This window comes from Diachasmimorpha longicaudata, chromosome 2, assembly GCF_034640455.1.
Source record: "Diachasmimorpha longicaudata isolate KC_UGA_2023 chromosome 2, iyDiaLong2, whole genome shotgun sequence".
NCBI lineage: Eukaryota > Metazoa > Arthropoda > Insecta > Hymenoptera > Braconidae > Diachasmimorpha > Diachasmimorpha longicaudata.
Window position 1 is genome coordinate 10353846 of NC_087226.1, and position 15590 is coordinate 10369435.

At 39.0% G+C, this 15590-nt stretch overlaps 5 protein-coding genes across 6 annotated transcripts in view; 4 read left to right on the forward strand and 1 right to left on the reverse strand.

Annotated features, from left to right (window-relative positions):
• Positions 1-4160, forward strand: LOC135173016 (uncharacterized). The gene is made up of 12 exons (XM_064139590.1): positions 1-938; positions 1353-1452; positions 1537-1653; positions 1733-1888; positions 1960-2009; positions 2145-2149; positions 2242-2340; positions 2493-3312; positions 3387-3486; positions 3556-3669; positions 3793-3948; positions 4007-4160. The coding sequence occupies exons 1-12, from the start codon at positions 124-126 to the stop codon at positions 4058-4060; spliced, it is 2586 nt and encodes an 861-aa protein (XP_063995660.1). The 5' UTR covers positions 1-123; the 3' UTR covers positions 4061-4160.
• Positions 1-11067, reverse strand: part of LOC135171158 (aquaporin-like) — a 27137-nt gene extending 16070 nt beyond the window's left edge. Inside the window, exon 1 of one of the 2 annotated variants that reach the window (XM_064137530.1) lies at positions 11021-11067. The gene's annotated coding sequence lies outside the window, so the exon portion shown is untranslated. Of the gene's footprint in view, positions 1-6793; positions 6936-11020 lie in introns of those variants that run through there. The other variant, XM_064137539.1, reaches the window with a different exon arrangement.
• LOC135171001 (odorant receptor 85b-like) lies at positions 4681-6770 on the forward strand. The gene is made up of 5 exons (XM_064137271.1): positions 4681-5612; positions 5707-5806; positions 6071-6181; positions 6256-6411; positions 6462-6770. Exons 1-5 carry the CDS (start codon positions 4696-4698, stop codon positions 6513-6515), a joined length of 1338 nt encoding a protein of 445 aa, XP_063993341.1. The 5' UTR covers positions 4681-4695; the 3' UTR covers positions 6516-6770.
• On the forward strand, positions 6943-11007 carry LOC135173017 (uncharacterized). The gene is made up of 11 exons (XM_064139591.1): positions 6943-7926; positions 8007-8106; positions 8377-8487; positions 8561-8720; positions 8778-8859; positions 8958-9060; positions 9176-9375; positions 9463-10308; positions 10368-10467; positions 10529-10639; positions 10698-11007. The coding sequence occupies exons 1-11, from the start codon at positions 7112-7114 to the stop codon at positions 10899-10901; spliced, it is 2832 nt and encodes a 943-aa protein (XP_063995661.1). The 5' UTR covers positions 6943-7111; the 3' UTR covers positions 10902-11007.
• On the forward strand, positions 11036-15569 carry LOC135173018 (uncharacterized). The gene is made up of 11 exons (XM_064139592.1): positions 11036-12138; positions 12204-12303; positions 12533-12643; positions 12707-13005; positions 13240-13247; positions 13289-13353; positions 13428-14305; positions 14362-14461; positions 14788-14898; positions 14955-15110; positions 15164-15569. The coding sequence occupies exons 1-11, from the start codon at positions 11333-11335 to the stop codon at positions 15215-15217; spliced, it is 2688 nt and encodes an 895-aa protein (XP_063995662.1). The 5' UTR covers positions 11036-11332; the 3' UTR covers positions 15218-15569.
• The last annotated feature ends 21 nt before the right edge of the window (positions 15570-15590 follow it).

Consider the following 15590-nt stretch of genomic DNA (forward strand, 5'->3'; position numbering starts at 1 on the left):
ATAGAAATTTGCACTTTTGAACAAGGGGTGCTTCCTCCCCCACATACGCAGGCGCAGATCAACAGGATTACCCGCTTCAACGTTTGTTTTTTCAGTATTCTTTCAATTGTCGATCAGTCAGATATGAAAAACCAATCGTCAATGCTCAGTTCCCTACCAGAGTCGCGTAAAAGATCAAGACGTGATTTCAAGAGGGCGACTAATATCAACCGCTGGCTATTGACACCTCTTGGCATATGGCTTCGAGAAACTGACGTTAATATCACGGAAAAAGTGCTATCAGGATGTACAATAACAATTTGCTATTTTCTAATATTTTTCCTACTCATTCCCTGCGCTTTGCATACATTTCTAGTTGAAAAAATTCCCAGAAGGCAGATGAAGATGATAGGACCGATGAGCTTCTGCGTAATGGCTATCATCAAGTATTTCTTCATGATAATGAGACGCGAAAAAATCCTCGTCTGCTTTAATCATCTCGACGTTGACTGGCGACGAGTGGAAAGACCCGAAGACCGACAAATCATGATGAATGACGCCAAAGTTGGACGATTCATTGCCAGTTTGTGTGCTACATTCACATACAGCGGGGGCTTCTTCTTTCGTACAATTTTGCCATTCGCTGTACCTCGAAAAGTGCTACCAGACAATACAACAATGCGTCCACTTATATATCCAGTTTACAGGGCATTATTTAATTCACAGCGTACACCAGTCTATGAAATTGTATTCGCCACTCAATGGTTTAGTGGTCTTGTTATGTACACAATTACAGTTGCTGTTTGCAGTGTAGCTGCTGTTCTCACTCTCCATGCATGTGGTCAATTGAAAATTGTCATGTCACGGATTGATGATTTCGTGAGGAGCAGTCTGGATACTGAAGCAATGTTGACTCATAAACTGGGAGAAATTGTGGAGCTACATGACCGTGCGCTGCAGTAAGATCTATTCCAGATTAATTATATCAATCTTCGAAAGAGTATTTTCCTTATTTTTTATCGATCCTGGGTTAATAATAATTGATACTTTGATTATTCACATGACTCTTGCATTGGTAACAATTTCCATGATTTTATTGACAGGGAAAATTTTAATGCATTTTATCTGTCTGTGTGGTAATTTGTCATTTATCATTGTTTAAATCCATATTCATTCACACTAGTTCAAGAAAATGATGCAATTAGTCAATATATGAATGTTAAAGAAAGTTCATCCAAGTTGTCAGTGGACCAAGTCGAATGGACTTAATTCCCATCAAGAGCCAGTCCATTAGCATTGAAGAAGTGAAAATAATTGTTAACTGATATCGACTGGATATTCACGATCATCTGTGATATTTCCTGAATTTTCAGACTTGTAGTAAAAATCGAAGGAATTCTAAATGAAATATGCTTCGTCGAATTTATTGGATGCACCATGAACATATGTTTCCTAGGGTATTATACTCTCACGGTACTCGAGCATTGACACATGCTTTCAGTAACTCTTTTGTGACTCGATCCGTGAATTTTTCAATACCCCATTGGATTTCTACAGGAGTTTCAGCAAGGGCAAAGATCGACAATAGCGATAGTGACGTACAGTTTTTTGATGATATCCTTCACGTTTAATATATTCATATTTTGCTACATCGGAGAACTTTTAAATCAGCAGGTAAGACCTAGGGGTGGCGAAGTTTATTCGGCAATGTGGAATAGCCCTCACACTACCAAAGTGTTGTTTTTAAATTTAGGGGGAAAAAGTTGGAACAACTGCATACATGATTGAATGGTATAAACTTCCAGGGAAGAGTGCGTGTAATTTAATTTTACTCCTGGCAATGTCCAACTGTCCAACCACAATTACAGCTGGAAAAATGGTGGAATTATCCTATGCGACATTTTGCAATGTGAACTGATATGAATTTTATTGAATTGAGTGATAATAGTTTGGAGAGAATTAACTGCTGATTTTTTTCAGGTTCTCAAAACAGCGATGGCTTATTTCAATCTCTTGAAGTCTGTGATCTTGTGATTGATGAAAAGTTTCAGCACAGAATCTTCATTTTACTGGAGTTGTTGGAATAATTGTAAAATACTTGTAGTCTCAGTCTGGCATAATTGATCAGAATGTGCCGAAGTTGCATTTTTTCTCTTTTTCCAAAGATCATGTTAGCACACTTCGAGCAGTTTATGTTGATAGCTATAACGATTCATTGATCTCCGTAATAAATGAACGATTGATAATGAAACGTACTCACAGTAATTCAGCCCTTCAATGGCACTGCCATTCCACTAAGCAGAAGTTCAAGAATTATTTCTATTCCCCATGATAAGTTCACTCCACCCACGACAACGTCAGGCAACTTTCTCACGGTCCTCCAAGAATAATCAAACCTCCTCCGCCCTCTCCTGTGGTCGCAAATTTTACCTGCGCACACGCATTTCCAAATACCTAATTCACCTGCATAAACCAGTATTCCACGACAGTTTCATAGAGAACTTTGCACTGACTCATCATGAGAAATCAATCAGCAGTACTTGGCTCTGTTCCTCCAGAGACCGATGAATCTCTGCGAGATACAAAGTACGGTATAAATATGGCTCGATGGTTCTTGATGACCATCGGTATTTGGCCATTGCCATCAGACATTCACGTCATGAAAAAAATACTCTGTGAAACATGGATCATCACGTGCCACGCTCTGATAATATTCATTCTCGTCCCTGCATTTCTCAATACAGTACTTGTCCAGAAGGATCCACGCAAGCAGATCAGGATGATTGGACCAATGATATTTTGCCTGACAGCATTGACAAAGTATAATTTTCTTGTTGGAAACAGATCGGGTCTCAGCAAGTGCGTGGAACATATGAACATTGATTTCAGAAGGGCCAAGTGTCATGCTGACAGGACAATTGTCCTAGATTATGCCAAAACAGGAAGAGATATCGCAACTGTATCCACGACTCTGATGTACGCTGCTGGCTTTTTCTACCGGACCATTCTACCCCTCACGCGACCCACCATCATCACCTCCAGTAATCTCACGATTAGGCCATTGACAGCACCCATATATGATCCTCTCTTCAGTGCTTACACATACAGATCATGGACAATTGTGTTCATTGGCCAGTGGTTCAGTGGATATGTGATGTACACGACTGCTGTTGGTGCTTGTAATTTGGCTATTGTCTTCGTTCTTCATGCGTGTGGACAACTGAAACTCGTTATGGCCAGATTGGAAAGCTGCGTTGAGGGAAGCAAACATGTTTCTGTCCGGATTGACGACAGAGTGGCGGAGATTGTGGAACTGCACGTCAGGTCGTTATGGTAAAAATCATTTTTTTTCCACTCATCGATGATTTTTTGGTACGCCAAATGCAAGGGGAGTGTTGAAATTTCAGTTTTGCGTTTCGAGTGGAAACAATTCTGAATAAAGTGTGCTTTGCTGAAGTTGGTGGATGCACACTTGTCATATGTTTCCTCGGATACTATCTCATAACGGTGATTACGAGGAATTATACATACCCGAGAGTCTTGATTAATCTGATTTATTATTTGAATGAAATATAGGATGTCAATTCTCATGAAACAGCTATATCTCTACTCACGTATTATGTACTGATCATATCTTTTACCTTCAATATATTCATATATTGTTATATTGGAGAAATGTTAACACAACAGGTGAGTCTGTAGCCCCGGATACTTATGTCAACCGAAGTTACAAACAAAAATATGTTCTGGAATTTGTTTCGGCATAAATTATGGTGTTTTTCGATTTCAAATCTGAATGTTTTAAATTTTCAGGGGATGAAAGTTGGTACAGTCGCTTATTTAATCGACTGGCATAAATTGCCAGTCTCAAGTGCTAAAGGAATTATGCTCATAATATCAATGTCTGGTTATCCCACGAGTATCACAGCAGGAAGAATGATGCAACTCTCGTACAACAGTTTCTTAAGTGTTAGTATCACAGTTAACATGACAAAATAAATTATCAAAGGATAATTATTGCTTGCAGATTATGAAAACATCAGTGGCATACTTAAATGTACTTCGAGAGATGACGGATTAATTCATCGGTTCATCCCTTGCGCTCATTACAAGAGTAATATCATAATCAATGTGTATGATAACTTGATGATTATCACACTATGAATTTGGAATAAAAATTGAGATTAAGATATTTTTACTGATCAGTTCTTCTTGAGAATTCTTAAGAGAAATTAATCAGACTTTCAACGGAATTTATGAGCCTTAAACACAACTGACAACCGAAAAATGTTGATATATAGACAACGAGCAATCACCTTCACTTTCTGCATTAAGAAATCAGAATTCTGTTTGACTCTCCTCTACTCGCGCCCGGGCGCGCTAAACGGTTTTTATTTTTCCATCAAACTAATTCCTCGAGAAAAAATCCATGTGCACCTTTAGCGAAAGAAATAAACACAGAACTTTAATTTATAAGAGTCCTGAGCTTTCTTTACATTTAAGACAAACATGATTAATTATAACAAAACTTAGCTCTTAGCTGAGTCTTTCAAGAGCTTTGGATTCACATTTTCACGTGTTCCTCAGAATGCTCTAATCCAGAGAATCACTATTATTGTCAAGTCCCATGATACTCTGACATCTCGCCCTCCCTGCGATCCCACCAATCGCCAATACCAAACTGTTTCTTCAGAAATTCTGTTAATTGGTAACCGCATGCGCAAATCCCCTCTCCCCCAACCCGGCCCTAAATATTTCTTTAAACTCAAACTCCGATCCATGCCCAGTCAATACATCTGTATCGTTCAAACCAGCATGACATCTGAGCCATCCCAGCAAGCCCTCCCATTCCCCATCGTCTACCAACACGAAGCTAATATAAACTATGAGCTCCAATACACCCGTTGGCTACTCACAGTCCTCGGAGTTTGGCCAATGATGACAAACGACGTGACAAAACGTACAAAGATATTCTCAATTCTTCTCATCGGCATCAGCATTCTCGCAATAGCTTTCATCCTCGTTCCTATCACGGTCTTCATGTTCGTGAAGATGAAGACCCTTCGAACTCGTCTCGGGTTCATTGGCCCGATAGGATTTCGCATTTCAAATATGTTTAAAATCATCATGATGATGTATCGGGCTCGTGTCATCAAGGAGTGCATCAACCAAGTCAAGTTTGATTGGTTGTCAGTGACAATCAGAGATGAAGAGAATGCCATGTTTAGGAGTGTAATTCTGGGACGTACTTTGACGATTGTATGTGGAATTTTCATGCTCTCCGGTGGTGTTTTTTTTCACATTGTCATGCCACTCCTTAAGCCCCGGAAATTTAACGCTTTCAATGTGACAATCAGACCCCACGCCTATCCTGGCTACGACTTCTTCGTCGACTCCCAAGCAACTCCGGCTTATGAAATCATCTTCAGTGCTCATTTTTTATGTGCTACAAGTGGATACGTTGTTGTTACTGCTTCGTGTAATTTAGCCGCTGTATTTGTCTCTCATATTTCGGGACAGGTACAAGTTATTAAGCTGAAATTGGCGAGACTTCAGCAAAATGATGGTGAAAAGACCGAGGATTTGAGTCGACAAATTGCTTCGATCGTTAAATCTCACGTGAGAATATTAAAGTGAGTCTTTTTCAAATGATCGCAAGAAAATTATTTTTTGTCTGCTCTCAAATGAGCTAATAGTATTATTAACTTGTCATTTCTATTTACACAGATTCTCTGATAAAATAAAAATGGTGTTTCGCGAAATATGTTTGGTAGAAGTGGTGCTATCAACCATCGTCATCTGCTGGCTAGAGTTCTATTGTATAACGGTAGACGAAAGACTGATATCAGTTTTTAATTTTAATTATTTCACGTAATTGTGAATCATTACAGATACTAGTTGTCTTTATGTCGCATTGTTCAGTCATGATATTGTCAGTATAAATAATAAACTACATCGGAGTCATCGACACATCTTGTCCCTTATGATTCTAGCATAACATTATTTCTTCGTTAATGAAGAGAATGTATTTCCATATTGTGACAGAAATTTTTTAAAAATTCCCGTATGATAATTCAAATGTGTTTTATAGGAATGGAAGAACAGTGCTACCATATCCATAGTCGGGTATTGCGTGATTCTCGGATCATTTTCGTTCAATGTTTTCATCTATTGTTATATCGGACAAATATTGACGGATCAGGTATGTTATCATCAAATTGATACTCATCTGATGGTGCACAATTCACAGAAATAAATCACCGGAAACTTGTTAAGTGCGAGTCTATCGGACAAATGGCCTATATGATCGATTGGCATCGAATTCCACCGAGAAATATATTATCACTCAGCATGATCATCTCGATGGCGAGATATCCAAGGCACATAACAGCTGGGGGCATGATCGACCTCACAATTCGAAGTTTTGGAGATGTGAGTACTGCCAATGATTTTTTTTAAATATTCAATGACATTATTTGCAGGTCATGAAAACGTCTATTGCTTACTTGAATGTGCTGACAGCTATTACCGCATGATTCAGACAATGGAACGGAATTGCAGGCAATTGAAGAATTTTTTTCATTGAATCTGTTCAGAGAGAATTCATGGATGTGATGGGGCTATTGGGCTTTTGGCAATTTTTCACATTTTGTTCCACTATCGCATTTGGGAGATTTGGAAGAAAAAATGATAGGGAACTGACAATTCTACTATGTTTTTATAAAGTTAAGATTTTACGAATGGCACACATGAAAGGTAATCAATGTTCATAACTGAGAAATAAATCTACGAATTGAGCTCAGTCTGGACTCACCTCAAAGAGGGCGAAACGCATTTTATAAACAACAAACCAATTATCACTTTTTATATCGCTTCAACTGGTTAATCATGGTATTCCAATAAAACTGATCACCTTCTAATAACGCAAATAAATATCCCCCCAATGCCAAGATGACAAGAATATTGAAGACTAAACTGACCCGCGCCTTCCAAACTTTCCTAAACCCGCGAGCTCCAGCTGCAAAATACCGCATGCGCGAATCCCCTTAGGCAATTAAATATTGAACCCTCAGCTTTCCTGGAATGGTCGAACACCCATATCCAGCCAATATCCAAATCGACCTCCCCGACCATGGTTCACCAACCATCAAAGCTATCCCAACAGACTCCAACCCATGACAAGAAAGCTCGCATAAACCACGAGCTGCAGTACACCCATTGGTTGTTGACAGTTCTCGGTATTTGGCCGCTCATCTCCAACAATATGACGAGACTAGCCAAGGTATCATCACTCGTTCTAATTGCCATCAACATATTCGCAGTTGCCTTCGTCCTAATTCCCCTTGTAATGTTCATGGCGACAAGAGTAAAGACTCTGCGTGGAAGATTCACCTTCACCGGTCCTGTTAGCTTTCGCATATCGAATTTTCTGAAGCTCGTCATGATGGCCCATCGTGCCGACAGCATTAAGGAGTGCATCGATCAAATAAAGAATGACTGGGTAGAAGTCGTCATAAAAAATGAACAGGAGGCGATGCTCAAGAGCGTTGAATTGGGCAGAAAATTGACAATGATCTGTGCTGCTTTCATGTTCAGCAGTGGAACGTTCTTTCATGTTGGAATGCCACTCCTGAGGCCAAGGAAGGTCAACGCCTTCAATGTTACCATCAGACCTCATCTTTATCCTGGCTACGATGTCTTCGTGGATTCTCAAGCCACTCCAGCTTACGAAATCATCTTTGCTGCTCATTGCTTCTGTGCAGCTAGTGGCTACACTATCGTCACAGCAGCTTGCAATCTCGCTGCTGTTTTCGTCTCGCACATCTCCGGACAAGTGGAGGTCATCAGACTAAAACTGGAGAGGCTTCATGGCTCTGGAGATAATAAGGGGATTGATTTCAACGAGCAAATAGCCAGTATTGTACGAAGTCACGTCAAAATACTAAGGTCAGCCCTAAAAGTTGTTGATGTTGTTGATTGTAGCTTGTGGACTATTAAAATTGATTTGATTCTTTCACGTAATGCAGATTCTCTGAACACGTGAAGACTACTCTCCGTGAAATATGTCTGGTTGAAATCTTATTCTCAACTGTCGTAATTTGTTGGCTCGAGTTTTACTGCATGACGGTGAAATATAAATAGAGAAGTCATCACTTATATTCATTTCACATGATCGTGTATCGTGTCATTTATAACAATTGCCATTTCTTATTGTTCATATTAACGTCATTGTGAGGTGCAACACATACCCTTTGCGTCATTGAGACACAATAAAATACGTTCATACATTTCATACTCATTTTTGAATTTTTCTAACTGATGCCCATTTGTCAATGCGACAAGATATCAGTAATTTTTCATAATCCAGTACCATTTGACAGAATGCCTTTTTTTCAGGAATGGCACAATAGCGAAGCAATATCTATTGTCACGTATTTCTTGTTACTCGTATCGTTAACATTTAATATTTTCATCTACTGTTATATTGGACAGATATTAAAAGATCAGGTACACAACCGTAGAATTCACAATTTTCATGGTTTCTTCCATCGACAGAAATAATTGAAAAATGATTATTAAGTGTGAGTCTGTGGGTCTGATGACGTACCTGATTGATTGGCATCGAATTCCAAGCAAAAACATTCTATCCCTGGCGTTCACCATCTCCATGGCACGCTGTCCGAAGACAATAACAGCAGGAGGATTGATGCACCTGACTATTCAAAGTTTTGGCGATGTGAGTTAATGAATTTCACTGTAATACATCTAACTATCGTTGATTGCTAATTCTGGTGTAGGTAATGAAAACATCGTTGGCTTATCTGAACATGATACGAGCAGTCACAGCATAAAGTGCATGACAGTGAAGGGGATGAAAGAGTAATTGTGATACTTCGGGTGATATTTTTGTTATGTTACATCAATATTCGTTCACGATTCTGTCAAGGCATTAAAAATATTAAGATTCATTTTGTAAGAATGCTCCTGCACTTATATTTTCATTCACAATTTCCTTCTGCAGTCAACCCTTCACTCATCAAAGAAAAAAATTATCAAAATCAGAGGTTTATGACTGTGATGGTTGCTTTTATGTCCACGACGATTAATTTTCATTTTTATAATCTAAGGAATGAATCACCGATGGGCATGAATCAGCCCTCCATTCAATTTTCAATCAATTTCATGGCGCCGATAGCGCTGCCATACGCAGGCGCTGAGACATCATGAAATAGGCATCAAGAGATGTTCGAATGTGATCAAAAATGGTTACAATTGGAGGAAAAAGTCGTCAGTCTTCGTAGAATCCTCAGTTCTATCAGATGGTCATCGGTCGCTAGTTATCCTACTTTCCCTTCATGTTGAACGAAGTTCTTTCCAAATTAGAAAATTCAGTTGGTGTTATGTGAAAATTATAATCTCGCTAAATCCACGTAGATAATTTCAATATTTTTGAGATTTTCTATCACCGGAATAACAAATTAGGGAATCAACTAGCGAATTTTCAATGAATATCTCGAAATCGAAGGTAGACAGCAAAACTTTAAGGAAAACAAATCGGTATTATCACTCTGATATTCAGCGTACGTTTCGAATGACCAAATGGCTGTTGACACCTCTCGGTGTGTGGTTGCTGATATCAAAGAATCCAACGCGAATCCACATCTACACATCAATCACCCTGATAGGCACCTGGATGTTGGTCATTCTGTGGGTCATCCTGCCTAGCACCAGGTATTTAGCTTTCGTGGAGAAGGATCGCAACGTTCGAGTGACCAAAATCGGTCCAGTCAGCTACGTATATAAGACTGTCATTCTGTATAGCGTAATAATACTGACAGCCAATCGCATTAAAAAGTGCATTGAGCATGTCAAGTCAGACTGGCGTCAACTTGCACGTGAGGATGATCGTCAGATTATGATAAAAAATCTAGACTTCAGTCGAAAAATCACTATTATTTGTGGAATATTCATGTACTCTGGGGGCTTGTCCTATCACTCTATCATGCAAGTCTGGTCGGGCAACAAAATCAACGATCTGAACAAGACCATCAGACCCCTCGTCTACCCTGGAAACGATGATTTCCTAGATTCTCAGGCAACACCGGCTTACGAACTCATATTCACGGGACAATTTATTATGGCTTTTATCTGCTGCACTATCACAACCTCCTCTTGTAATATTACTGCTACCCTGGTCGGCCATACCCTTGGACAGATCCAGATCCTCCGGATGAGGATCAAAAAGATAATCGATGAAGACGATACATGTCATTGCGATTCTCAACAGCGGATTGGCGCTGTCATTCGGGCACATGTTAGTGTGTTAAGGTGTCGATGATGATAATTTGCTTTGTATTTTCAGGAACATGAATGTGCTGTGGTTTCAGACTGACAGCGGAGATTGAAAAGGTTCTACGGAACATGTGCTTAGTCGAGGTCTTCGGATCGACCTTTGTCATGTGTGCGGTGGAATATTACATCATAAAGGTCAGAGACTTTTGTTATAAATTATATACATCGCATTTTATCACATTTTATAACGCTATAGGAATGGAGTAACAGCGATAGCATCGTATTTCTGACATACGTGGCGCTATTCTTCTCCCTATCATTCAATATATTTCTGTTCTGTCAGATCGGAGAGATAATGACGGAAAAGGTGATCTCATTAAAATATCTTAAATGAAAAAACACCCCAATCATTTGGATAATTTCAGTGTGATTCAATTGGACAGCTGGTGTATGGGATACCCTGGTACAATTTGCCCAGTAAACTTAGCCTTCCCTTAACGCGAATCATCGCGATATCTCACTGTCCACGAAAATTATCTGCCGGCGGACTCCTGACGCTTTCTATGATGAGTTTTGCAGCGGTAAACAAACACATCGCCATTGACATAAGATTGTCTTTAACATTATGAGCATTGCAGATCATGAAAACATCTCTGTGTTACCTAAATCTTCTGTACACTATGGACTCATAAGAGGAATTCATCCAGACCAACATTCGGAGATATTATATTATCTTAATCTCACTCACCGGAAGTGGAGTACTACATCCATCCATCCATCCATTATTTGGAATATATTCTTTTCACTGGACATCTGATACAAAAAAAATTGTTACTACTTTCACTTCTTATGAAACATTAAGTTAGAAATTTTTTTAGTATGTGAAATTTGGAGATTCGGTTCTGTTTCGTATTCCTCGAGCTTCCAACTGCTTTGAGTGAATCATCCTCAGGTACCTCGACCGCATGCGCATGCGTTTTAAATTCTAAAATATAAACCCCCTCGTAAAGTTTTCGATATTCCCAACCCCCAGTAGACACCCAAGTCCCCTGGCGTCAGAATGTCTCTCAAATTTTCGGAGCTGTCCTTCCCGAGCAAGTCTCAAACGTACCATCATTGTGAGCTCCAATACACTCAATGGCTGCTAACAGCCCTCGGTATATGGTCTATGGTATCAACAAACATTACCCGAAAGGCAAAAGTCTCATCTCTCTTCTTGGTTTGTCTCATTCTATTCGCCATAGCCTTCACTATATTGCCCTGCATCGTATTCGTAACCGTCAGGATGACGACTATGAGGAGTCGGCTAGTGTTCTTTGGTCCTCTAGGATTTCGCATAACGAATTTGTTGAAGTATCTCTTTATGATGTACCGTGCTAATATGTTGAAAGCTTGTGTGTGTTGTATAGAAGCAGATTGGGCAGGTGCTACGCGAAAAGATCAACTGGTTATGGCGAAGAGCGCCGAATTGGGAAGAAAATTGACGAAATTATGTGCTTTTTTCATGTACAGCAGTGGAATATTCTTTCATGTGATGACATTTCTTCGGCCAAAACGCACAGATGCATTCAATGTAACAATCAGACCGCACGTTCTACCGGGGTATGATTTTATCGTCAATTCTCAACTCACCCCGACTTATGAGATTATCTTCGGAATCAATTGTCTATGTGGTGCAGCTATTTATACCGTTGTCATAGCCACATGCAATCTAGCCGCTGTTTTCGTCGGTCATGTCTCTGGACAAGTGCAAGTTATCAGATTGAAGCTTCTCAAGTTGGAAAAGTACGATCAGGACTTCGAGAAGAGCGCGAATATCGGTAACGATATTGCCTACATAGTAAGATGTCATGTAAAAATATTGAGGTAAGTGAAACAGAGAATGTTCTGATCATTTCTGAATTACCTTTCCTTCTGTTGGAATAACGCAGATTCGTGGAAAATGTTCGAGATCTCCTGCGAGAAATTTGCCTGGTTGAGGTGGTGCATTCGACTACTGTCATATGTTGGCTCGATTTTTTTGTGTTAACGGTAAATTATGAGATATAATAATCGGTATTAAGTCCATTGGGTCTATAGATATATATCTCTAGCCAAGTGGTGAACCAGCTTCAGTCGGTTCGAAAATTTTGTTGAACATTTTAACAAAAATTTCGGTATCACCGTTCAATTTTGAAAAATTATAAGAATTCAAGAGAAAGTCAAGTCTTGAATATTGACTCACAATGAAATTAGGGAGTCATATATTATTACGTTTTAGGGGTGGAAAAACAGTGAAGTAATATTCATAGTCACATACATCTTATTGCTCATCTCCTTGACATTCAACATTTTCATGTTCTGTTATATTGGAGAGATACTGAAGAATCAGGTATGCCGCATATGAATAGGCTCTCAAAAATACTGAATTGATGGTTCAATATGAGTTATCAAGTGCGGATCTGTGGGTTATATGACTTACATGATAACCTGGCATCGCATGCCTAAAGAAACTATTTCATCGCTGAGTCTGATAATAGCCATGGCAAGGTATCCCTGCACCATAACCGCTGGAGGAATGATGGAGCTGACAATCAAAAGCTTCGGTTACGTGAGTGCAAAAAATCATTTCAACGAATCTCCAGTTTCTTTATGGAATTTTTATTACACAGATAATGAAAACATCGCTGGGGTATTTTCAGATGTTACGAACAATCGCCGCATGAGTCTTCAGCACATCAATAAGGTTCAATCGTGAATATTTATACCCAAACCGCTACATAATTACTCCTTCCGTACGGAATATTGTATATGCAAAGATTATGTATGGGCATATTACCAAAAAATTGGATATATACATAAGATATATTATACATATGTATATGCAGAATATATTTCGACATTTCTTTTTTCCCTGCAAGTGGAGATTTCACTTGAATTTTTTTTTATTTTTTTAAATTTTAAATTTCCAAAAACTATAAAATTTAGATATCACGGCAATTGATGTATCGAATTAATGTTCACTGAATGAATGAAGAAAAAATCCGCTCTAGGATATCCTCCAAGCAATTTATAAACTGTATGAGACAAGACTATTTTCAAGTACTGGGAAGTTTACCAACTTTGGACGCATGCTCGAGAGGATGGCAGCCGTTGAAATTAATTATTAACCTCAGTATTACCCTAAAGAAATGCTCGCCTTAGCACCCACATTGTTCACGATTCACTGTCTTTGCGTGAACATGTCTCCCACGAGTTCTAAAAAAATCCCCAAGACCCGGTCTAGTCGCAAACACAATGCCTGCATTGAACATGAACTTCAGTATACCAGATGGGTCCTTAAATCCCTTGGTATCTGGTCGATGGTGTCTGATGACACCACCAATTTGGACAGAATTGCATCTTTCATACTAATAATTTTAAATCTATTTGCTATTGTGTTCATATTAATCCCGTGCTTGCTGCACATGTTGTTGAAAGAAACAAATCCCAGGAGACGACTCCATCTCGTCGGCCCCATAGGGTTTCGCATCTCCAACATATTGAAGTACTTTTCCATCATGTTTCGCGTGGACATCATCAAACAGTGCCTGAATCACGTGGAAAATGACTGGTCGTACATTGATTCGGAAGTTGAGCAGAAGCTTGTTATGAACAATGTCAATGTAGGACGAAATTTAACGCGTCTCTGTGCTATTTTCATGTTCAGTGCTGGGGTATTTTACCACACAGTGATGCCGCTATTGAGGAAAAAAAGGATCAATGCATTCAATATGACAATTAGACCGCACGCCTATCCTGGCTACGATTTTTTTATTGACTCTCAAGCTTCTCCAACATATGAAATAATCTTCGTCTTGCATTGCATCTTCGCTGTCGCTGGTTATTTCATGACTATTGCTGCCTGCAATTTAGCAGCGACATTTGTCACTCATATTTGTGGACAAGTACAAATAATAAATGTGAAACTACAGAATTTAACTCGGTGCACTGAGAAATCCAGTATTGCAGAGAGAATTGCTTCTGTCATCAAATGTCACGTGAAGGTGTTGAGGTGAGAGAAATTGTGTCATTTTGAACAACAATGAACTGATCTCTTTCATTTATCAGACTGTCCAGGATGATTGAAAAAATTCTACGAGAGATTTGCATGGTGGAAGTGGTGGCATCAACTCTGATTATATGTCTACTAGAATACTACTGCATGACTGTAAATATCGAGATATTTTCTGCTGAACACGTCCTCACTCTTCATCAGATATTTGAGCAATTTAAATTCTAGTGATTCGTTCTTTTTTTTGTCCACATGTCATTTCCCGTTTCATCATCATTTCATCACTCTGGTAATTCGGGAGCAACACGGTTAGTGTGCTACATTTCTAGTCTTCTTCGCCAACGTAACAGCAAATGCACGATCTTCGAGTGAAAATTATTATAAATAATGATCTCTCTTATTGGGGGAATTAATCAACGGATAAACTTAAAGAATCATTATAGCAATTTAATCATCAAGAATAATATGATTGCACATTGCAGGAGTGGAAGGACAGCGAAACAGCATCACTAATCACGTATTTCTTGCTACTGACAGCACTGACATTTAACATTTTCATTTTCTGCTACATCGGAGAGATACTGAAAGATCAAGTATGTATCTCATTAAATTATTCTCTTCTGAAAAACGAATAATCTTAAATTCCAAGTGTCAAGTCGTGGGTGAAATCACGTACATGGTTGAATGGTATCAGATACCCAGTAAAAATAGTCTCAAACTTGCACTCATCATCGCCATGGCCCGAGTTCCACAGAAAATTACTGCTGGGGGAATGATGGAACTGACAATTCAGAGTTTCGGATCTGTAAGTTGACAATTCTACTTTGACAATACCAATTTTTCATAATAATATTTCAGGTCATCAAGACATCGGTAGCGTACCTTAATATACTACGGGCCATGGCTGACTAACAGCCTTCAACTGATAGAAATATAGAAATAGGTTTATCACTAGTTTATGATATCGCTGTCATTGAAGTAATTCTTTCATGTGCATGCTCTCGATGTAATGACGAGATTCTATAGACTTATAGCGGAATTTTCTAATGAAAACCCTCTGATTGACAACACCTTACATGTCTGTCTTATACGTCCACGGCGGTAATAAAGATTCAATTTGGTAATTCCAACTGAGTAGCAAAACTGATAGAATACTATTCTCACGAGTGCTCCCAACCGAATGTTCTACGTCATAAAAAATTTAGAATAGCGGCTATACCCGATCCATAAAGGATCCAGTGCTCATAAATATTGACTGGTGAGTGCTCTTGGACATGGGGAGCCG

Excerpts from the sequence above, each read along its gene's own strand:
- LOC135173016 (XM_064139590.1), top strand. The coding sequence starts at position 124 with ATGAAAAACCAATCGTCAATGCTCAGTTCCCTACCAGAGTCGCGTAAA. Across the intron at positions 1,889-1,959 it reads CCTATGCGACATTTTGCAAT|GTTCTCAAAACAGCGATGGC; the intron begins GTGAACTGATAT and ends GATTTTTTTCAG. Across the intron at positions 3,487-3,555 it reads TCGGATACTATCTCATAACG|GATGTCAATTCTCATGAAAC; the intron begins GTGATTACGAGG and ends AATGAAATATAG.
- LOC135171001 (XM_064137271.1), top strand. The coding sequence starts at position 4,696 with ATGCGCAAATCCCCTCTCCCCCAACCCGGCCCTAAATATTTCTTTAAA. Across the intron at positions 5,613-5,706 it reads TCTCACGTGAGAATATTAAA|ATTCTCTGATAAAATAAAAA; the intron begins GTGAGTCTTTTT and ends CTATTTACACAG. Across the intron at positions 6,182-6,255 it reads GACAAATATTGACGGATCAG|TGCGAGTCTATCGGACAAAT; the intron begins GTATGTTATCAT and ends AAACTTGTTAAG.
- LOC135173017 (XM_064139591.1), top strand. The coding sequence starts at position 7,112 with ATGGTTCACCAACCATCAAAGCTATCCCAACAGACTCCAACCCATGAC. Across the intron at positions 7,927-8,006 it reads AGTCACGTCAAAATACTAAG|ATTCTCTGAACACGTGAAGA; the intron begins GTCAGCCCTAAA and ends CACGTAATGCAG. Across the intron at positions 8,721-8,777 it reads TCAAAGTTTTGGCGATGTGA|GTAATGAAAACATCGTTGGC; the intron begins GTTAATGAATTT and ends ATTCTGGTGTAG.
- LOC135173018 (XM_064139592.1), top strand. The coding sequence starts at position 11,333 with ATGTCTCTCAAATTTTCGGAGCTGTCCTTCCCGAGCAAGTCTCAAACG. Across the intron at positions 12,304-12,532 it reads TCGATTTTTTTGTGTTAACG|GGGTGGAAAAACAGTGAAGT; the intron begins GTAAATTATGAG and ends ATTACGTTTTAG. Across the intron at positions 14,306-14,361 it reads TGTCACGTGAAGGTGTTGAG|ACTGTCCAGGATGATTGAAA; the intron begins GTGAGAGAAATT and ends TTCATTTATCAG.